Source organism: Gastrolobium bilobum, unplaced genomic scaffold (genome assembly GCF_033153095.1).
Source record: "Gastrolobium bilobum isolate Gb01-03AN ecotype WA unplaced genomic scaffold, APGP_CSIRO_Gbil_v1 utg2195, whole genome shotgun sequence".
Taxonomy (NCBI): domain Eukaryota; kingdom Viridiplantae; phylum Streptophyta; class Magnoliopsida; order Fabales; family Fabaceae; genus Gastrolobium; species Gastrolobium bilobum.
The window spans coordinates 1,151,505-1,174,627 of NW_026895782.1; the positions used below are offsets into that span (position 1 = coordinate 1,151,505).

Here is a 23,123-nt window from a genome sequence, read left to right on the forward strand (position 1 = left end):
TCCTTTTTGAATTGTGGTTCGTAAGTTGACACACAAGGCCAAGGGAACCGAATTCCCGTCAAACCCAGCTCAGGTTCAATGGCATATATCTTCCAAAGAATAACTATAATTTAATCCATCACTGAGGCGGCTCACCACATCGTAAGACCACTGAGATTTAATAAAGTCTTTAATCATCTTAGTCTTTAGTGACTAACCATTCATCTCTAGAACCAACCAAATTACAAAACTTTACTATCACTGCCTTCCTCATAATTTATGTCTAATACATTTTCATTTTCATTAAAAATCACTAATTTTAAGAACTCCTATCACCTTTCCACTTAGCCAATTCATTATCTAGTGATAATCATCTTCTATTTTAGCGGTCAAGGGCCTGCCATCTTTTCACCTGATATGCTGCCAGACCCCAAATTTAATTACAAATCATTTGACTAAAAACAGTACATGTAATTTTCCTCGAATAATTCAGCAATACATGAACATAAATGAGTTGGAAAAACAAGTATCTTTTGAATTTGGACTTGCAGAAATTGGAATTACAACCGAGCAACGTATGAGTTTGCTTGGGTTACATATCTAACCCATCGATATGGATTGTGTGTTTTTGACGTCTTTGCTATTTGCAAGTACTTCACCTGCACCAACAAATGCCATCTTAGAACTATTTATGATGAGAGAGTACAAATAAACTAGAAAGAAAAACAAAATTTGCAGTAATAAAGAGGAAAGTTGAATCTAATCCTCGAATCATGAAGGGATAACACAGTTTCACTTTTAGCATCCAGTAACTCAGCTACAATAAAACCAACCAAGACATATAACATTTAATTTCTAGATTAACAGTATAATTGTGGCACTATATCATCAGAAAGATCGGGCACAATTTTCAACTAACACCTATAAAAGTCCAATACAGTCTATCTAGCTTTATTTAATAAATGTAAAAGAAAATGTAACTTCAAAAAAATCCTTAGCATTTTACCTGAAGCCTTGAAGCATTGTACATAGGTATAGTGAAAGTCATGCTAAGAGGCCCTGCTTCTTTCATGATATTTCCTGTGTTCATTACAAACACGATAATTCATTACAAAGAAGAATATCTTTTGACATTCAACCAAAACAGAACTATCAGCATTTTACCATGTAACTCCTGTGAAAATGTCAGCTTTGCTCGTAAAGTATGTTCAGATCCACCAACAACCTGTAAGAGGTGGACCAGTCTAGCTATTAGTAATACCCATACAAGCCTCAAATAACTAACTGAAGAATCCTTTATGAACATCAAATAAATCAGTGTTTTAAAACATATTCATTATTAATGGAAAAACAAAAGATCAATATTACCTTTTTTAGGCCCCATTCCAATCTTTTATTTGCTTCCTTAAAATCAGTTGTGTGTCCAACTGCTCCAGGTTCCAACTCAAAATTAACACTGAAAAATTGAAAATAAATTTACATAGAGGGTGTAAGAGCAAGTAATCAGGATGGTATTTTAACCATGCTAATGAATGGGCTTTTTAGCCTGGTCTGTCTAACAAATTAAAAACAAAAGGTAGCATGTTTGGTAAATCAGACTCCCGCCACCCCCATTTGCATCAAGAACAAATCAGCCTCTGGAATATATACACAGGCATAGTTCCCCTCCTTATCTCCTTGTCCCTCTTTTACACAGCCAGTCACCAGTGAGGCTGTGCCATTACTACCAAAATGGCATCAGTGTCAGTGCTAGTAACCTCTCTGCCATTTTTTTGTTTTTTGTTTTTTTTTTTTTTTCATTTTGCATGTTGAATGTTTCGAGTTCTGATTTATGATTGGAGACATTCAGCATTAGGCATTGAATTTTTATCTTGAATGCTGAGGTGTGGGAATACTGAGAGCTGGAAAAGGGATGGCTTACTAAGAACTGGTAAAGGCAAGGTATTAGAAGTCAATATGGTGAAAGTGGCTACTGTTTGTGTTTATATGCCATACTTGATTCTTAGTCCTCATATCTTTTCTTGTTCATAATCTCTCCTCCTGCATTCCACCAATGACAAGAAAATATCATAAGCAACCAAGCATGACAGAAAAGGAAACCTGTTGGCCGGTGATTTTCTGGTTTTGTGGTGAATTAGTTAGGTCTATCTTTTGTGATTAATGTAGTCCAGTTGCAAAAATGGAACAAACATCAGTTGCTTACTCACAGGTTGCAGTAATTTTGCTAACATACTCGTTTAACAAAATAATAATTAGAATAAAAAATTATGAGATACGCTATTTGCTAATACTTTAATTTTTGAAAAACATGATGATTTTTTCTTTCTATTATGTGTTTTCAATTTTTTTTATTTTTTTTGTAGGCAAGTTAAAAGCTATCTCATTTAACCCACCTAATATATGGGTCCTAGTTACTTAAATCCTAGCCCATTATTGATAGCTATACACTAAATTGTTCCTATCAACTCATGTATAATGATCATGAAGAAAATTCAAATACCGAGCTGTAAATGTTGGCAGTGGCATCTGTAACACAACGGAGTTAGCATTGATGCTTGAGTTGAATTCAGCTCGCACTTTAATGGTCACTTCAGCCTATGAAAAAATAGCAGGTCGTCAGAATGTGCTAAATAACAAGAAGATTTAGAAAATTAGAGAGAGGTCAAAACCACCTTGAGGGATCCTGTTTCTTCAATCAATGCATTAATACGAAAGGGTGGCTTAAATGGTTGAGTCATACGGTAATTCATGACGGGAAATTCACCATCTGGTGGTACCTATCGAACAATGGCATAGTAATTAGTCAAAGGACTCAAAATTATAACATGCTTTTGTATTATCAATATATGTAAGCTAATGTACTATGCACTTACCAATGACAAAGTTCGGTCAACGTCAAAACTATCAAGGTGTACAGACTCATGGAAGTTACAATCATCTAAAATCACAGCACCTGAACCTCTATAATCTGTTAAAGATGATAGAAAGAAATCAGGAAAGAATGAAAAGACAGCAAAAATTGATAGGGATATGAAAAACCAACTAATCAACAACACATGTCTCTTCAAGAAAATTATCCATTCATCAGTGAGTCAACCAACTAAGACTGACTAAAAACATCCCCTTATTGACACTAGACAACATAGAATGTTTTCAATATGTCAAGACTTTAAATATTCAATAGAATAAGAGAATAACAACAAAGGAGTACCCTATGTGTTACTTGATAGTCAATAATATATGTCAGACAACAGTCAACCACCAGAAAAAGCACATGGTAAGGAAACCATACATATCTTTTTTAGCATTTCGAGTTTCAATTTTCAAGGGGAACAAAATATAACATAGATTGACCTACCACTTGTTCCAATACTCAGGTCCTCATTAAGAGCAAGTCGAATCTCTGGGTTACCAGTAAGATAACTCTTCATTTGAATGGTGCCATCTATCTCACTAGTAAGTATAAATCCCTGTTTCCAACAATAAATTCATACCAAAATATTTCAAAATTTTGCAGCAGTATATGTATGACAAAAGGAAGAAAGACACCGTAGCAGATAACATGGAAAAACCATATCAAAAGTAGACTTAAATACTCACACTAGAGTTGAATGTAACACTTATTTTCTCAATTACATCAACGAAGATCTCCTCCCTCTTCCTACCACCAGGTTCATTAGCAACAACAGATTTTGTAATAGCTGTGCCTGGCATTCGTTTGGTCCCTTGCTGCAAATATAAGAGCTTAACAAGTCAATAAAACCGAGCATAACAACCAACGATATGCCTGCAGCAAGTAACTGACTGTCTGACTCTACAAATAATTACCATGAAAATGGAAGCAGGACCAAGGGGAGGCATCCGTGCAGCATCAATCATGATTGGTTCATTGAAAACATATGACTTCAAAAGCTCAGTGGAGGTTGTTTGCACATAACCAAAATCCTGGAACAAATGGATTTTAGTGTAACTAGATATATCAAACACAAAATGCTGCAGTTAGGGACAGAAAAAAATGAGCAAGCTTTAAAATGGTATGAAAAGAAATAAGCATAATTCAATTGTTTACAGTGATCAATTGATATGTTAAACAAGTAACAAATTCAGTTTCAGTTTTCACTTTAAAGAAAATGAATAACCCATATACCAAAGTTAGATTAAAAAAATGAAGCATTTTTACAAATTAGAAAGTTTCTCTGCCTCTCCAAATGTGACTAACAGGAAAAGATTACAAGAAAATTTTACAAAAGTGCACTTTCTTATCAATCTGTCACATCCTACATGGTGATTTGAAAATTGAAACTTGTTGATGAGAGAGTTGGCATAGCAAAGAAACACTAAAAGTATAAATTATCAAAAGCATTCAATGGTCCTGTGTTAGATTAACTGAGGTAAGCATGATTTGTTTGCCAACATGCCTACATGGTTATTTTCCGCAAGGAAACCATTCAAAAATCAGTTCAAGCAAGGAAGAATAGCAAATACTTACAATCACTTCATCCAGCAATTCATACACGAGCACAAAGTTCTTTCGAAATGAATCTTCATTAAGAACACCAAGGTAATCCTTGATGACACGTGCAATTCTTTGTAAAAGTTCCAAAACAAGAGAAGGGGAGACATTGACTCTAGTTGTAGCAACAAACAGCAATCCAGCAACCTTCACGTGGAAGTAGTTCACACCATCTACATTCTATAAAAAACAGACACAAGACATAAAATAAAACGATCAGGTTAAAAAACAGGGGAAAATATATTAAATCTAATACAAATTAATATTATTATTATTTCTTAAATATTCCTCCAGTTTTATCAGTCAATGATAAACTCTCTCTCTCACACACACACACACATACACACACACAAGAACAATCAACTCTCAAAAAGAAATGAAATGAGTCGAGTTCCTTTAAAATTTCAGTCATCACAAACGAGCCTTGAAAATCCTACATTTTTTTAGGAATAGAAAATTAATAGAATGACAATAGGTTGTAAGTTCAAATCTCTGCGCGAGCATGTAGGCCAAAAAATATAACTTTTCGAAAAATTTAGAAATAAGTATCAAAGATGGAAAGGGGGAAAGGAAAAAATAAAAATGCATTGATGGTAATCACATCATAAAAGATAAAACATAAGAAATGTAAATCAGTAATTGCTAAATGGCGAAGTGTTTGAAGTTTGCAGAAGAAATGTGAAAGGGAAACTGGATATTTGACATCATGAATGAAATACCTACAAAAACAGGTGGAGCATCTCCTTCAGCATCTTCTTTCCAGAATTTGACTTTTCGGAAAAATGTCTCAGCACTTCCTTTTTGTACTTCGCCGCGATCTGCATTTATTTAGTTTAACACAAACGACAGGAATAAGTTAAAATCCAACTGATATATGAATTAGTCACAAATGTTAGGGAGGTGCAGAGTGGATCAAATTTCATCAGAAACAAAAATAATTTGAAGTTCGAATTTATATATAGTTACGAAATTGAAGGATATGATGAAGAAATATTGGAGTGTTAATAATACTGACAGTCGCGGAAGACGATGTTGTCGCCTCTCTGTGAAAGCACGAAGAACTGAGATATCATCTTTGCTTTGTTTTGTTTTGTTTTGTTTTGGTGTTCAGTTCAACTCACTCTTTTACCTTTCGACCTCGTCTTTCCTTCTTCAACTCAACTCAGCTTCCTCTATCTTTACTTGATCCAAGCCCGTGGTTGAAGTGGGACCACACTTCCCAACAAACGCCTTGCCGTTCTGCCACGCACAACCCAGACGGCCCAGAAATTGGCAACTTTATATGACCCATGTCGTTTTTACATTTAAGGTTTAAATACATTTTTATGTTAGGAAATCTCCTTATTTTGTGAAAAAAATAAAATAAAATTCTTCTGCGACCAACTATAACCCTATATTTGGGGAAGTATTTTAGGGAGTTTATTGGATTAGGATTTTAAAAATTTATTTTAAGATTAAAAAATCTTATAAATTTTAAAAGATTATCCAGAACTGTAGTGGTTTTAAAGACTTTTTTTACCATCAAAATTTTATAATATTGAATTTTAAAGAATTTTAATAAAATTTATAAGATTTGAAAGGATAATATATAGATTTATAAGATTTTAAAAAATCATTTGAATTTATTTAAAATTAAAAGAGTCAATAAAAATAACAACGAAATGCGATGATATTAATAAAAAAATAAAACCTAATATAACATTCTCATTCAGTAACTTTATATCTTACTAAGTAGTAGCTTTCCACATATCTATATTAGCTCTTCATGCATTAATATCTTCTCATTTCTACTATTGGGTTTGACCAATGAGATAAAGATAATAAGAGCTGTACATATATGATTGTAAGACCCACATCATTATTTATTAAAATAATTTGAAATTTGTATATAAAACCTAAAGTTCTTGATAAAATTTTGTTTAAAATTTTTTACAATTGATCTTAGAAACTTTGGGATTTTTATTCTACGGGATGAGAGTTTTGTAACCATATATCATATGCATTTTTCAGTGAGTATTATAAGAAAATTTTGAATATGAATTTATGGGTTTTATTGTATGAAAGTTTATAAAATTTCTTAAATTATTTTCAATCGATATATTGAAACGTTAAGTTGCTTTGAGGCTTTTGAATGACAAGTTTTTAATGATCTATTGACACAAAAATTGTTTGAAATCGTTTCCTATAGTTAAGGAATTTCATTCATGAATGTATTGTTACGAAACATAAGTTTCATATTTTGAAAGTTTTAATCTTTATTTAAATTGATCTTGTTTCATTGATATAAAACGAAAATTGGTTTGTAGAGTTTTTGTTCGTATGTTGTTTTCCCACCGTTTTATGTTGTTTTTGATACAAAAATCACATATTTTTGTGCCATGAAAAATCATAACCATAGCTTGAGAATTTGTATTTAAACTTTCAAAAACTCTCAAAAATCTGCTGTTTCTGAGATAAATTAGATTAGAATCTTGTTGTATTGGTATTTCTGGGTTGTTTTGTAATAATAATAGCTCAAAAATCTGTCATTTTTGAGCTTTAATGAAACTCTCATGACGGAACCTGATTTCGAGCGGGTCGATCTGTCGGAGAAAGAAGAAGACAATACAACAGAAAAAATCTCAATAAATCATAGGGGTTGGGGTGAGATTATGAAAGAGACATCTTATTTATATTTCTCACTAAAAGGTCTCACGAAATTCATACCATAGAAAATTCATTAAAATCGTCAGATTTTTGAATACCACAAAATTATTTTTCTATTGTTTAAAATCCTGATTGAATACCATCGAATACTTTGTAACTTTTTTTTAATCATTTAAAATCCTAATTGAATATCAATGAATTTTTTGGTCCAAAAATAATCCTTTAAAATCTCAATTCAATATACCTCCATTAAATTAAAAAAAACAATAACAAATTTTTAAATAGTCGCGTGGGAATTTTCTTGTTTTTGCCTTTACTTTTGCTGTAGAGACCAAGGGGTGGGAGAGGAGACATAGGTATTGATCGCGTAAAAATATACAGTTGCGATCATACCAGCACTAATGCACTGAATTATATCATAATTCAGAATTAAGTGTGTTTGGACAAAAGTAATATCTAGGATGAATTATCTAGAAAGTCCTTGTGTTGCATCTCTTTTTTTATACGGGAAAAACTACTCTTATGTTGCATGTGATAACTTTTTTTTTATACGTCCTTCGATAACTGTGCCACCTTTTTCTTCTTCTTTTTTTCAGATGGTGGAGCCCACAACACACGAGATTAATAAAACCCTTTTTATATTTTGAAAAATAAAGCTACAAAAAAAGGATATATTTTAAATTAAAAATACAATAACAGATTTTTAAATAGATAATATAATTAAAAAAGCTATACTCTCAAATAAAATTATTTAAATTTATTAAATAAGAGTACATTTTTATATAGTAAATACTTGATGTGGAGTCGTACCATTATCCATTAAGATAAATTATTCAAAAATACTTTTAGTGTATTAAAAAATTAAAGCTGCCATTCTAACGTCGTGTCTACGCTACGTTTTCTATCGGGTAAATCTTCAATAATTTGTATTATTTTATTTTATTCATGTGACGTTTTAAGATTTTAATGAATACATCAATTATAAAAAAAAAATAAGTTAAATAAAAATCAAGTGGTAGAACAAACAACTTATTATCAGTATATTATTTCATTATTGTATTAATAATAAAAAAACAAGCAGCCAAAAACGAGTATCACGAAAAAGGACGAGGGAAGAAACAAAACAAAGAGAGAAGAAAAAGAAATATCAAGAGGGTAAGTGGTAGTGCTATGTGTGGGTAATGGAGCAAAACGCGGGTGTGACTTTGTTGTGAGAGATGCATTACCTTTGAGAAACTCCAAATATCCGTTGCTCTCTGGTTTTGTCGTGACAACGTAAGGAATCTTGATCGCTGAGAAAACCTATGCAGCCCCGAAGAGATCAAACATGCCCAACACATAACCCATTCAAACGTGTTAAAATCTGCTTTTCCACTCAACTTCACTAAGGAATCGACCCTTCCCTGAAGCAATTTTGTGCCTATGAAATCAGATTCTTCGGCTGAACTTGCATAGCTACAAGGATAAAGCTTTGTTTTTTCACATAAAAGGTAATCCTTTTCTTTTAAATCCCTTCTACATTTGGAAATAGAGTGGCTTTTTCTCTTTTTTTTTTCTTTTTTTTTTGGGGCTTAATTAATGATTACCCTGGAGTGCCTCTGCTTTTAATTCTGTTATTATAAATATATGCTACAGATCTCTACATGGTCTCATCTCAAGATAAATTAAATAAAATTTTGGATTTGGATCTAGGTGTTTAATGGTAGGTCATTTATGTTATGGAGCTTTTAAGTCTCGTTGAATTGTATTAATTAAAATTATTATAGTCAGGACCGAAGGGGATGCTAATATGCTACTTTGATTCTTTCGACTACCCACTTACACGAAAACTTTCTGAATTGTGATTGGTTCAAAGTCTTGTACTTGTTGATGTTAATTTGCAGGGAATGGCTACTCCTGTTGAGCCTCCGAATGGGATCAGAACTGAAGGAAAGCATTATTATTCCATGTGGCAAACCCTGTTTGAGATTGATACAAAATACGTGCCCATCAAGCCTATTGGTCGAGGAGCATATGGAATTGTGTGCTCTTCTGTCAATAGAGAAACCAATGAAAAAGTTGCAATCAAGAAGATACAGAATGCCTTTGAAAATCGTGTTGATGCACTGAGAACTTTGCGTGAACTGAAACTTCTTCGCCACCTTCACCATGAAAATGTTATTGCTTTAAAAGACATCATGATGCCCGTTTATAGAAACAGTTTCAAGGATGTCTATCTGGTTTATGAACTCATGGACACGGATTTGCATCAGATTATTAAGTCTTCTCAAGCACTATCTAATGATCACTGTCAATATTTCCTCTTTCAGGTATGAATCTTTGGCCCATTATTAGGGTCACTGAGTATTGTTATATTGGCTTCAAATATGCCTTTTTTTTTTCTACGTGGTGTTCATAATGCTTACTTTCGATGCAAGTTTAGTATTCTAAAGTTGACACTAAGCAAAAAAAAAAAAAAACATTTGTGGAACTCATTTGTAAGTTCGTGATAGTCTTGCATTGGTAAAATCCAACTAATATGTCAAGATTTGTAAGCTTACAAACTTGTGGACTCTCCACATTTTAAAAATGTTTTTTTTTTCTGATGCATTTTACCATACTATCTTTTAGATCTCCCTGGATTTTCTGAACCTGTAGTTTTTCCTGAAGAACTTGCATCAATCATGATTTGGTACATTTGTAGGACTCTCTGATCATGCTTTGTTGATCATTGCATTTACCAATTGAAAGTTCTTTGTTGCAGCTGCTTCGGGGCTTGAAATATCTTCACTCAGCTAACATCCTTCACCGTGACTTGAAACCTGGGAATCTTCTAATTAATGCAAACTGTGACCTGAAAATATGTGATTTTGGGTTAGCACGCACTAACTGCAGCAAGAACCAGTTCATGACTGAGTATGTTGTCACTCGGTGGTATAGGGCACCAGAGCTCCTACTCTGCTGTGACAACTATGGGACATCTATTGATGTATGGTCTGTGGGATGCATCTTTGCAGAGCTTCTTGGGCGAAAACCTATTTTCCCTGGTTCAGAGTGTCTCAACCAGCTGAAACTGATTATCAACATCCTTGGTAGTCAAAGGGAGGAGGATATTGAATTCATTGATAATCCAAAGGCAAAGAAGTATATCAAATCACTTCCATATTCTCCTGGAACCCCCTTCTCCCGACTCTACCCTAACGCGCATCCATTGGCAATTGATCTGTTGACAAAGATGCTTGTTTTCGATCCAACAAAGAGGATTAGTGTCACTGAAGCGCTTCAACACCCATACATGGCCCCTCTGTATGATCCTAATAGTGACCCTCCAGCCATCATTCCAATTGATCTTGACATTGACGAGGATCTAGGGGAAGAGATGATAAGGGAGATGATGTGGAAGGAAATGCTTCATTACCATCCCGAATCTACCATGGAAAATGCAGAGTTGTGCTCGTAATCTTACTTTCTTTGTTTTTAAGTTCCCTTTTGTTGGTGCCAAGAGAGTTCTAATATCATAGCTTGCTTCAAATAACTAGGAGGGCTTTGTCATCAATGAGCTCAATATATGCTCTGTTTTCTCTTAGTTGAGAGCAGAGAAAAACAGCAAAAAGGTGGTCATCCTGAAAAATCATGTATAACTGTGTTTTGCTGGTGATGCATGATAGTTTTTAACCGCCATGTTGAGAGATTGATTATATCTTTAGCTCGGTGTTGTAGCTGCCTCGTTTGAGTTTGTATATAAACATGTCTTTTGTCTTTCATAAACCATTTTGTAAATAAAGTCTAATGTTTATCAATAATGTATTATTATTTGAAGTACAGTTTTTTTTCTTTTCTGCAATGTGTACATCACTTGTGTATGTGAGGGCTCAAAAAATGATCTACTTTGGCTTTGAGCAGAAATGTAAGGAGCCCTTGGTATATAAAACTTCTTGGTTGCCTCGGCTGAAAGAGATTTTTGGTAAATTAGAAAAGTCCAACCTCAGTAATCAAAACATCTGATGAACTTGTAACTTCTTTCCATGCCCTCTAAAATTAATATTCGCTCGTGGTATGAGCAAGTCCCTTAACTGCAAGTTTAACCTTGCCACTTAGCTATCGTTTGTGGGTGGTGAGGAACTTGTGACAGTATTCCTACTTTGACACTAACACCGCTTAGCAATCCAGTTCTCGTAAGACACATAAATTATTGAGTAAATGCACTTAACAATTCCTTGATTTATGTTAATATGCAATAATGGCAAATTTTTTAAATGGGGTAACAAGATATTATACTTTGGTGCTTGAGTGAGTGATGAAAAACATAGATACAAAGTCCAAGGAGTATATCTACCTCAGCTTACTAAAGGACGAGTTTAATTACCAACTTTGGGATTTGAGTAAGAGAAAAATTGTAAGAAGTCGAGATGTATGTTCTTTGAGGATGAGACCATTAAGGACATCAAGAGGTCTAAGGTTCAAATTGTTTCTCACTTGGACCTCATATTATCCTTCAATCAAGATGAATTGGGGGAGAGTCGGTAAGGTCAATAATATTGTTGCGAATGTTAGTCATGGAAATGATGAGCCACCGACACAAGAACAAGATGAGTTGGCTGAGGCAGTGCAAAACTACGAGCAATAACCTTAAGCTCAACCTCAAACTCGACAATCTAGCCGAAGATATTTTGCTGACGAATACACTATTGTAACAGAAAAAGGGAACCTCAAAGCTACAATGAAGCAATGACAAGTAATAAGAAGGAAGAATGAGAAAAAACCATGCAAGACGGGATGCAATCCTTGCATAAGAATCACACCTTTGGCATGGTCGTATTACAAAATGGTTGGGAGCTTTAAAGAATAAATGAGTTTACAACTCAAAGTTACGGAGAGCAACCCAAACCCGAGTTACAAAACTCGAATTGTTGTGAAAGGATATATGATAACTTCTCCATAAATATTTTTTTTATTCTGATTTGTTAAAATTGATTTATTTTTCAGTTTCACGAAATGATCCCATTGCTTGGGAATATAGCTTGGAAAAAATTAAAAATAAATGACTTTTTTATTTTTTTAATTCCCTAGCAACTTATTTATTAAAAATAAACATTGTAGAAGATGTTATTAACATTAAATATATACTACTTGTTAAAAATGCTATTTGTGGTCAATTAGACTTTAACGGACCTACCTCAGGCTCACTCTGCAGTGAGAATCAACTTAAGTTCTAGATTTTATAATATGCAAAACATGCAAGTCCAAAAGGACAAATTTTATTTTTATTTTTTGCTTTTTTAGTTTTTCTTTCTTTGACAAAGTGAAATATGATAAGAAGAGAGAAGTTATTAAAGCATTTTATAATTTATTACAAATAAATACTTAAATGCTAATAACATTTGAATATAATGATAAAAAAATAATATTTGTGTAAAAAATGATAGCTTGGACTTTAAAAGATATAATCGTTAGAAAAATTATATTAATCACAAAATATTCAAATAATTAGTATATAAAAATATCTGATGAATAAATATTAATATCTTATCAATTAATAAATATATAGTTGCAGGTCCTTGTATTGTAATAGCTTAGTTGACTCTTGATTACTATTTTTTATGTTAAGTTGAAGTTTTCTTTTCTTTTCTTATTTATATTTTTTTAATACATTTAAAATTTTATTTTAAAAAAATCCGAGGGCGCTACCCTCGAACCCCCTCCACTAAATATGCAGATATAAATAAAATTTTCTGAATCTGCCACTGCATATACCCAAGGAGAAAAGAAGCAAGCTTGACAGTAAATTAGAGAAATGCATTTTCGTTGGGAATAAGGATGACATCAAATGGTACAAGTTGTGGAATCCTGATACTCAAAGTGTAACATACAACAGAGATGTTGTGTTCAAGGAATCTAAGTCAAATGAGATTTTTCTGAAAGCTTTTGAAGAGCTACAAACTGTGGAGTTAGATATGAGTTTGAAAGATGACGCAATACAGTCATATATCGGAGTGAAAAGTTCAAATTCTGAAGTTGCTGAACATAACGTGGTTGAAGATGAATATTTTGAAACTGAGGTTGAAGTTGAAGCACCAGTGTTGAGACGGTCCGCAAAGGAAAAAAGACTATCTGAGAGGTATACACCTGAAAACTATATCCTATGTGCTAGTGATGATAGTTGTGCCCCGAATATTACAGGTGATGATCCAATCATTGTAAGACAAGTTAGGAACTCAGAGGATGCCAAACAGTTGGAAGAAGCCATGAAAGATGAGATAAAGTCTCTGGTGAAAAATCAAACTTGGAGTTTGGTGAAGCTACCTATAGACCGAAAGGTGATTGGTTGCAAATGGGTGTTCAAGAAAAAGGTTGGTGCCAATGCATAAATTGAGCGATACAAGACTTGTTTGGTTGCGAAGGAATACTCACAAACAAAATGAGTTGACTATGGTGAGGTGCTCTCACCTGTTGCAAAGTTGAATTCCATAAGACTCATTTTATCTGTGGCAGTTGCATATGATCTTAAGGTGGAGTAGCTGGATATGAAGACTGTGTTCCTTCATGGTGATTTGAAGGAGGATATTTTCATGAAGCAACCAGAGGGATTTGCTGTAAGAGGTCAAAAGGACCTAGTCTTCAAGCTGCATAAATACCTATATGACCTGAAGCAGTCCTCAAAGATGTGGTACCTATAGTTTGACATCTATATGGTGAAGCTTGGCTTTGATCGTTGTGATGTTGATCATTGTGTCTATGTAAAAAGGTTAGAAGTTGATTTTGTTTTAATAACTTTGTATATTGATGACATTCTACTTGTTGGAAACAATTTGAATATGATCAGCACTATCAAATGACTGTTGGCAAAGCAGTTTGAAATGGAAGATTTAGGCGCTGCAAATGTGTTCATCAGAATATAGATCAAGAGGGAACGTGACAAAGAAAGGTTATGGCTGAATCAACGGAAGTACATAGAAGATGTGCTAAAGAAATTCAAAATGACTAACTGTAAATCAGTGTTGGCTCCCATGTCTACCGGTTCCAAGTTGTCGGCTGATCAGTGTCCTAAGATTGAAGAAGAAGAAGAAAATATGACATCAGTTCCTTATACAAGTGTAGTTGGAAGTTTGATGTATGCCATGATTTGTGCTCGTCTAGATATTGCTCAAGCAGTGAGAGTATCTGGTAGGTATATGTCCAAGCCAGGAAAGGAGCATTGGACGGTGGTGAAACATGTGTACCGTTATCTTTGTAGTATATTTGACCTTAGGTTATGCTATGAAGGCGTGAAATCTCTAGGGGGTAGACGTTATTACAACCGAGATGCTTTTTGGATGTTGATTAGGGAGATAACATTGATAGTAGTCTACAAGTGGATATGTTTTTTCCTTATTCGACGGAGCTATCAGCTAGATGAGTAAAAGGCAGTGCATGATTACTTTATCTACTACAGAGGCTGAGTACATGGCCTTGACACATGTTGTTAAGGAGGCTATTTTTTTGCGGAGGTTGTGCAAAGAGTTTGGCTTTGCACAATGAGAGGTGATCGTTGGGTGTGACAGTCAAAACGCATTTTCTTGGCCAAAGAACCCAGGTTTCCATGCGAGACTTACAGTACCATTTCATCAGAGAGAAAATTGAAGACAATGTTGTATTACTGGAGAAGGTTAACACAAAGGCAGTGCTGACTTTCTGACCAAGGCAGTGATTTCAAAGAAGTTTGAATGGTGTACAGTTGCATTGACACTAAAGAAGTATGTGTAGCATTCACCAAGTAGTTTGTGTTTAAGCTTATGAATAGATGTTGTTAGTATTTTCTAAATCTTATTTACATTCTCTTGTAAACTGAGTTACTTATGACGAGTGTAGTGAAATAAATATAGTATAAACAAATTGAATATAGCCTACATTAAATGAAGTAAGATAAACCATTGTCTCTATTTTTTTTTCCCTCCCTTCCTCTTTTATGTTTTCTCAATTTGTGTGTGAAGTTTCAACACCTTTGCTGTACTCGACTTTCGGGTTTAGAATCTTGCACTTCATTTTGTGAGATTCCCATTTTGGAGGGGACCACTTTAGCCTTTTACATCGCCAGCTACAAAAATATCAGAAACACTAACCCAACTTCACACTTCATCAACAATAATTGAGATGAACCTTTATATTTATGGCAATCCCCGTGATGGTGAAATTCTTCTAATATTAGTCTTGGTGTTTGTTTTCTTGGATATGTAAGATAATCATAAGCATAACAAGAAAGACACAGCTTTCTAGCCTCTTCAAAACTGAAAGGTTCGTACGTGGAAGAAAATTCGGTAGTGTTTGATTGAAGGTTTATTTTGGGATTGATGGAAAAGTATAAGTGGATATTGGAAAATACCACGTTTGGTTCAGGTTTTTTCAAAAAATACCAGGCAAATAGGATAGATGAGAAAATGACTTTTGTGTTGATTTTTGGATGAAATTCACTGTTACAGAATACCACTTGAAATGTGGTATTTTGAGATAACTGGAGAAGTGAAAAAATAGGTGTACAGTTTCTCCCGAACATAAATTTTGCATATTTAAATAAATTTCCCTGGTAATATTTGGGTCAACCAAACAACTTTTTTTACATTTTTCTACCAAACTTATTTTCCAACTATTTCCCTATCAATTACATTTTTCTTAGTAAAAAAAATTTCTCTCCGATCAAACAATACCTTCAAGCCAAATATGAAATCTGGAATTAGATTTCCAACAGTCACTATACTTTTGTTGGCCATTTAATGGTCGATATTGTACGTACTAGAACAATTGGCTATCAATAGTGTCCAAAACCCTTAAAAAACATTTTATTAGACAGTAAAATATCAATAATATATAATTCAAGTTTGATGAATGTGAAAAATTGGACGACGAACTGTACCGTGCTGTTCTTTTTAAAAATGTAGAGGATTTTTCAACAACAACAAAAGTAAAAGAAATGTAGAGGTCTTCATTCCCATGGTATATATTATAGGGTTTTATTAATCTCATGTTAAAGGAGATAGTTATCTCATGTTATAGAGACAAACTAGTGGGCTCCACCACCTGAAAAAATAAAAGAAAAGAAAAGAAAAAGATGACACAGTTATCGAAGGGTGTGTAGGAGAGAAAACTTATGTCATGTGACATAAGAATAGTTTTTCCCTATATTATATGATCTTCCTTCATGCTAGTGTAATATATAGATATATCAAAGTTTCATTTTTAAATAAATTTTTATGGGATAAGATTTTTACAAAAATTAGTTAGATCAAAGGATCACATCAGTAAATCGTTAATGCTCGTGAAATTTTAAACTAAAGAGAAATTATTTTATATTTTTTTTTTTATAAAATTATCCTCCTAAACAATTAAATAGAAGTGGGAAATTTTTAAGTTATGCAATAAAAATCATTATTGAAATTAAATGGAAAATAATCGGGGCATAAATAATTGAATTTGATAAGATATTTTATACTTATAAAGTATTTTAATTTATTGATAATAAAAAACATAATCATCCATCTAAATTGACCTCTACAGAAGTCTCCAACTAGTGAAGCCATTATGATTTAATTAATACGTTGAGGAATTTGAATAATTCACGAGAGACCATAGTTTGTTTTTTTTCATTTTATTTAAATATTCCCCATCGAGTAATCATGTAATGTAACAAACATATTTGATGTTAACATTTGATGTTTTAAAAGCCCTTCCCCGAAGTCATTGTCTGATAACAAGGATAAACAAAATTACAAAATTCGTGAAACGTGAGCTGTAAAGGGTCAAAAAGTTTTTTTTTTTTTTTTTTTTTTTTTTTTTTTTTTTTTTTGAAAAAGAGCAACCATTAAGTTCATGCCTAAATCATAAGTATTATTAATTTAGTTTGTAAAAAATTAAAATTAACATTAATTTATTCTTTCAGTAATAAAAAATAATACTAACCTAATATAATCTTATAATTTATGCATAAAAAGATAATTTTAATAAAATTTTTAGAAACTAATATATATATATATATATATATATATATATATATATATATATATATATCAAATGTCTTTCCGATACTCAAGTGATATCAAAGGATTTAATTACATCATTTTATTTATGTCTTGCTAATTTGTTCTGCCTTCCCTTTTACTTAGGGCTGGCAATATGGGCCGGCCCGCCCCGGCCCGTTTTGACAAAATGGGTTAAAAGGAGTAACCCGGCCCGTTTTATGAGTGGGCAGGCGGGCTACGGGCCAGCCCGCCTAAAATAAAAAATATATAAAAATAAAATACAAAAAATTAAATTCTGCATAAAATCACATAAAAAATCTGCATAAAAGCATACAAAAATCTGCATAAAATCCTAATGTGCTTATGAAACCAAGAAGATCAGTGTTTAATAATCTGCATATAAATATGCATCTTTCATTCCAAAAATAATAATAAAAAAATAAAATCATATCAGGATAAAATAGAGTAACAAAACAAGTAACAAAGTGTTGTATGAGCAGTCCACAACAATTCAAAAAAGCCACTTGAATGCAGAGAAATCTAAGATACGGAGCTACATAACAATTGGGTAACCTAAAAAAAAAAAAAAAAAAAAAAGGACTTGGCGGGCTAGCCCGCCCCGTGGCGGGCTGACCCATATGGGCTGGCGGGTTTGGCGGGCTGGTGGGTTGAAAAACTCAACCCAGCCCGCCCCATTTGGCAGGCGGGACGGGCCAGCCCGGCGGGCTCAGCCCATTTTGCCGGCCCTACTTTTACTTTACGATAAAGGTAGTGATGATGTAGGACTGTCCGTAAGCATGTAACTAAACTTTTATTTTGGAACTTGGAAGCGAAGGAGGGAAGAAATGCCCAATCAAATGAACGGTTGTTAGAGAATAATTAAAAGTGATCATAAGATCACTAGTTTAATCCTCAGAGTCTATTATTTTTGAGTGAAATTAAAAAATAAACAAAAAGTAGATTAAAAAATTAAGTCTATGCAATATTCATACTTCAAATCTAAAAAACTCTCGTGTAAGAGGATGTATTAAAAAATAATATAAGTCAATAAAAAAATCTTCATCTAACACAATTTTGTATTGAAATGATTCTTTAGCACGGTTAAGCTTAGAAATTAAGTTAGGTTACTAATCCCCGTGAAAAAAGCAATGGAAGACGTCAAAGAAAGCCAGCCAATAAGGTAATTTGCTTTGTTTTATCTCGATGAAAAAAAGGTTATTTGGTGCTCAAATATATTTATTATCTTTCTCGTTCAGCCTAGGATAGTTCAATTATTTCTTTGCACCTCGCAGGTCGCACAACCACCGAATATATATCATACTTTTTTTGGGAAACGTTTTTCTCACATTGCATGAGATAAATTATCTCATGAGACGCATAAAAAAATAAATAAAATTTACTAAAAAGAGGGAGAGAGAAAAAACTAAATCTTATTTACTTTTTTGTGTGTTACATTAGATAATTTATTCTCATCCAACCTGAAAAAAACATATCCCATCTTTTTATAGTAATTGCCCATCTTATTTAAACAGTGCAACCATTGTTTTGGCCTCGATGTACTTGGCATTCACTGTTCCCTTTAATTTGTTTTTTTTACCATATAAGACTTAATTTTTATTAATTTATCGACCTATAAACAGTTTTTAAAAATCCGGCTCGGCTATCGACTCGGCTGAAGTCAAGGGTCACGGGTTCAATCGGGGGATCACGAGATCACTGCGGTAACCTGATTTTATATATTAAAAAAATATAAATTGTTTTGTCTGGAAGATAGAGATGTCCAACCGGTAGCTGATATATTTTATATACGATCTAGGTGTCCTCTCTTAGGTGTCTATGAATGAGATACCTTTGATGGTAGGCAGATTACTATGCACAATAATAATCGACATAGTCAAAACGTGAGGTGTGTGCACAGTGATAAGCTAAGAGAGAGGGTTTAGAGTGTGTGTACTTTATTGGTTTAACCCCTTATTTATAGATGGTTACTTGATAGGAGTATACTTCTGGGCCTCTCAGGAATATTGGGGGGCCCAAGTCCAACTGCTTAGCTGTCTGGATAAGATTGTTATTAATAGAAAATTTCTTTCCTTTTGTGTTGTCCTTTATTAGTCCTTCTAAAATATGGGCATTTGTCAGGTCCATAACATAAATATATATATCCTATATGAAAATATTAAAAAACAAATCACCAATCATCAAAGATTGAAAATATACTTAACATAATTTTCCAATTACAACCACAAGTTAATATTACACAACCTAATTAAAGTATCAAGATACCAAAGTACAAAACTCATATTCTAATGATACCAAAGTATCAAGATACCACAAGTCTAGGTCGCTGGGAGAGAAGAGAACGATTAGATTTAGGTTTGTAAGTATTTTTATTTTATTTTAATAAAACGACATTGTTTCATAGAATTTTCTTTAAAAAAAAACATGCAGTGATCCCCTCTGACCCGGGAGTCACTGAAACCGGTCAGGTTTTGGGGGTCGATGTGCATATAAGGTCCATCTTATGACTCTAACCCTCAGAAGGGAGGGGTCATGGTTGACCCGGGTCAACCCGGGAGACGAGGTAGGGTTTTAAAATACTGCCTATAACCATTCAATTATAACTGTTGTCTTAAATCTTATAAAAATTAAACATTAAAAAAGTAATGTATAAAAAATATATAATCAAATGTTTATTATTTTCATATATTTTAAGTACATATCATATTAATATTAATTAATTTTAAAATAATGTAATTTAAATTTTTATGATAAATTTTTTTAATGTAATTGTGTTTTTCAATATAAAATTATTCAATAAAAAATATTTAATGGCATGGACATTAAGCAGCATGAAATACATAATCTAAAGCCTAATTAATAGTTTTAAAAGATGTACATAAAAACAGGCAAAGAGGATACGGTTCATTATAATATAATTCAATAAAATGACAGATCTACTAATGAGGTCATTCGTGACATTTGAATCCCCAAATTTGCTCTTTACTTTTAGCATGCGAAACCATCACTCACAAATCACTACAAAAAGCAAGGTTGCTATTTCAATTTATGACGCAACAGTCATCTTTATTAATAAAAATGTATATCTATTGTACGACCTCTATGGTTTTAATTTGAGAATCTATTAAAAAATCCAAAATCGTTAAAAGAGAGAGTTAAATATGGAGTCAATAAAATTTTATAACCAACAATCCAAATATCCAATGTTGAACAATTTTGTGGAAACAAACATAGTAAAGGACGTCTATTACTTGGGATTGGAAAGTTTTTTCAGTAGTCCATGAGTACGGAGAACCTACATACTTTTCCTAAAGAGATAAAAATTTAGGACATATAAAAAAAATAAAAATAAAGATAGAGATTCAAATAAGATAAAAAGATCATTTTAAAAAAAAGGTATACTGAGTTAAGTATTCTCCAAATAACAAAAAAAAATCCCGTGGGAGTGGTTCGTTCGGATATTAGTATATAACTACTTTAAAGTACATAAATGCCAGAAGGAATTTGTTAATTTTATATTGTTGAAAATATCTTATCTTATGTCATTGGTCCCTTTAATTTTATCTTCACATATTTCTCTATATGACATCACGAAAATAATTTTCTTTCATTTATTACGCAAAGTGTGTTTACCCTCAGGAATCTGTCCTTGTTGTTCGTTTTTTATTTTTCTTTGGGCCTTGGGGCCCAATCCTTAAAGGTTTGTGATGTATTTTTAGAAGCATGTTAAGTGACGTGTTTCGTGTCTAGTTGGCGTCATGTTGATACGGGACAGCCACAATGGCAACTTACTATGATGGACATGGGCATAATTAAGATATTCTTAGGTATATTCAATGCAAGTTGCTTACTCTCATCGTGTATCTTTACATACTATGGAAATTGTGGCGCATTAATTATATGATTTATTGTTGTTTTCACTATTCATACACCGATAATTATTCGTATAATAAGATCAAATAATAATATACATAATTAACTAAACAACACGTATTTAACTATATAATACAAGAGAAGTAACTTACACCTAATCTAACCCATATATTAGTCTACTAAAAAAAAAACAATATATTAAACTAACATATATTTTTTAAAATAATGACATGTATTACTATTAACTTTTTAAAATTAACTACGGATATCTTTTTAAATTTATTTTTTTAAGTGTTTCTTTTTAAATTAATGTATTTTTTTTAAGTTTAAAATTTCTTAACCAAAGAATAATGACTTAAAAGAATTTTACATTAAAAAGTGGATAATGATTAGATTTTTTTAAATTCATAATCATCTTCTAATATCCGACTCTCTCTTTTTTGTAGTACTAGTAATACATTCAGTGGTGGGTCCAGATTTTTTTTTTTTATGTCTGCATATTTAGTTGCGGAGTTCGGGGGCAACGCTCCCCAGAATTGTTTTTTTGTAAAGAAAGTTTAAATTAACGCTTGAACCCGTTCATAATCTAGTTACTTCCTTAACAAGCTGCAGGCAATAGTTTGACTAATCATTTGCCCTCTAAATCTTATCAATCCTCCAAAACAAATATGAGAATATACTCCAATACATCCATATATCATCATTCTATTTTATAGTGGTAAATAAAAAAGTTAACACTACATGTACAGAAGGCAAGCAAAATCACAGTGAAGACCTCGTCTCTAGATATTAATTTCTTTGAGAATGTCGGACTTGCAATCAATCCTCTTTTTTTATAAAAATGAAAAAGTAAACAAAGGATGACGAGAGCATGTGAATGGGTACGTGACAGGGGAGGAATAATAAATTTTCTCTCTAATCAATTTGCGTTGCTACTTTGTTTTAATCATCTCCGTACGTTGCTAACTAATATAAGAATAAATATCTTTTTTGGTCCCTAACAAAAAATTTGGTCCCACTTTAGTCCATTATAAATAAAACATTAGTCACCTGGTCCCTATGAAATTCAAAGTAGACCCATTTTAATCTTTATGAGGAACTAATGTAAGTTTTTTTTTTAAATTTGTGAGGGACCATGATTTAACCTAAATTGATTCACTTTGAATTTTTTAAGGACTTCAAGACTAATTTTTTTGTAAAAGACTAAAATGGAGATCATATTTTTTGTTAGGGATTTAAAAAGACATTTACTCCTAATATAAATATTAAATCAAGAAAAAAATAAGTACATGCAACCAAAAAAAAAACTAAATCCAAAATTTTTATGTCCACATTGGCGGACATTTGCCCCAACTTGGATCCGCCAGTGAATACATTAGATCACCAGAAAAAAAAAAAAAAAAAAAACCTCATCTTCGCGGCGTTTCAGTTTTGGTGTTGGATTTCTTGCATTCGAGTTTTCGCCACCAACGAAATCAAAGCAAATAATTTTTTTTAATAAAAACATTTAATTCTGAGAAAGGAAACTATTTACAAATTGAATAACTAATTAAATGAACTTTAGGTTGAACTCACGTCACATGCTACTATGCTAGGCTGTAGTTCTCTTAATTTGAAAATTGTTCAACTAAGTCACCAACCCTCTTCTCGTGTGACGAAGGATGACCAAATTAGCTTTTTTAATTTTTATGACTTGTCTATAGACTCTATACCACCTCCATTCTTACATCAATTTATTATTTACCAATTTAGGTGGGAAATTTAGATTTTTTTTTTAATTCTTAAAGTGACTTTTTTACCCGTCTACTGTAGTTTTTTTTTATTATTATTAATTTAGTATAATTTTAATTTTTTTTCTTCAAATGATACAAATTGTATATAATCACTTTCAAGTATAGATTTTGTTAGCAAATTTTTTTGTAACAAATTGTTGTTCTTATGTTATATATGACTTAAATAATATGTGTTTTTAATATAATATGGCTAAAGGCGTGGTTATATGTTACCATCTAAGCAAATTTTTAAAATATTATATGCCTATAATTATATTCACGAGTCACAACTTATTAAAATTATTATAATGACTTTTGAGTGTGACTATAAGCCATAAATTATCTTAAGTCGGA

At 32.4% G+C, this 23,123-nt stretch overlaps 2 protein-coding genes across 4 annotated transcripts; one reads left to right on the forward strand and one right to left on the reverse strand.

Annotated features, from left to right (window-relative positions):
• Positions 1-276: 276 nt before the first annotated feature.
• On the reverse strand, positions 277-5,639 carry LOC133295886 (AP-4 complex subunit mu-like). Of its 2 annotated transcripts, XM_061494776.1 has the most exons (14): positions 5,508-5,639; positions 5,216-5,310; positions 4,469-4,672; positions 3,808-3,924; positions 3,580-3,708; positions 3,324-3,449; position 3,191; positions 2,853-2,947; positions 2,652-2,756; positions 2,480-2,574; positions 1,348-1,435; positions 1,144-1,204; positions 986-1,059; positions 277-638 (listed from the first exon to the last, which is right to left on the reverse strand). In XM_061494776.1, exons 1-14 carry the CDS (start codon positions 5,563-5,565, stop codon positions 540-542), a joined length of 1,347 nt encoding a protein of 448 aa, XP_061350760.1. In that variant the 5' UTR covers positions 5,566-5,639; the 3' UTR covers positions 277-539. The 2 variants fall into 2 exon arrangements, with proteins under 2 accessions (XP_061350760.1, XP_061350759.1); XM_061494775.1 differs by lacking the exon at position 3,191 and having other exon boundaries at positions 278-638; positions 3,338-3,449.
• Positions 5,640-8,252: 2,613 nt separating this feature from the next.
• LOC133295956 (mitogen-activated protein kinase homolog NTF3) lies at positions 8,253-10,898 on the forward strand. Of its 2 annotated transcripts, XM_061494894.1 has the most exons (3): positions 8,253-8,628; positions 9,022-9,447; positions 9,882-10,898. In XM_061494894.1, the coding sequence occupies exons 2-3, from the start codon at positions 9,025-9,027 to the stop codon at positions 10,575-10,577; spliced, it is 1,119 nt and encodes a 372-aa protein (XP_061350878.1). In that variant the 5' UTR covers positions 8,253-8,628; positions 9,022-9,024; the 3' UTR covers positions 10,578-10,898. The 2 variants fall into 2 exon arrangements, with proteins under 2 accessions (XP_061350878.1, XP_061350879.1); XM_061494895.1 differs by lacking the exon at positions 8,253-8,628 and having other exon boundaries at positions 8,670-9,447.
• Positions 10,899-23,123: the final 12,225 nt, after the last annotated feature.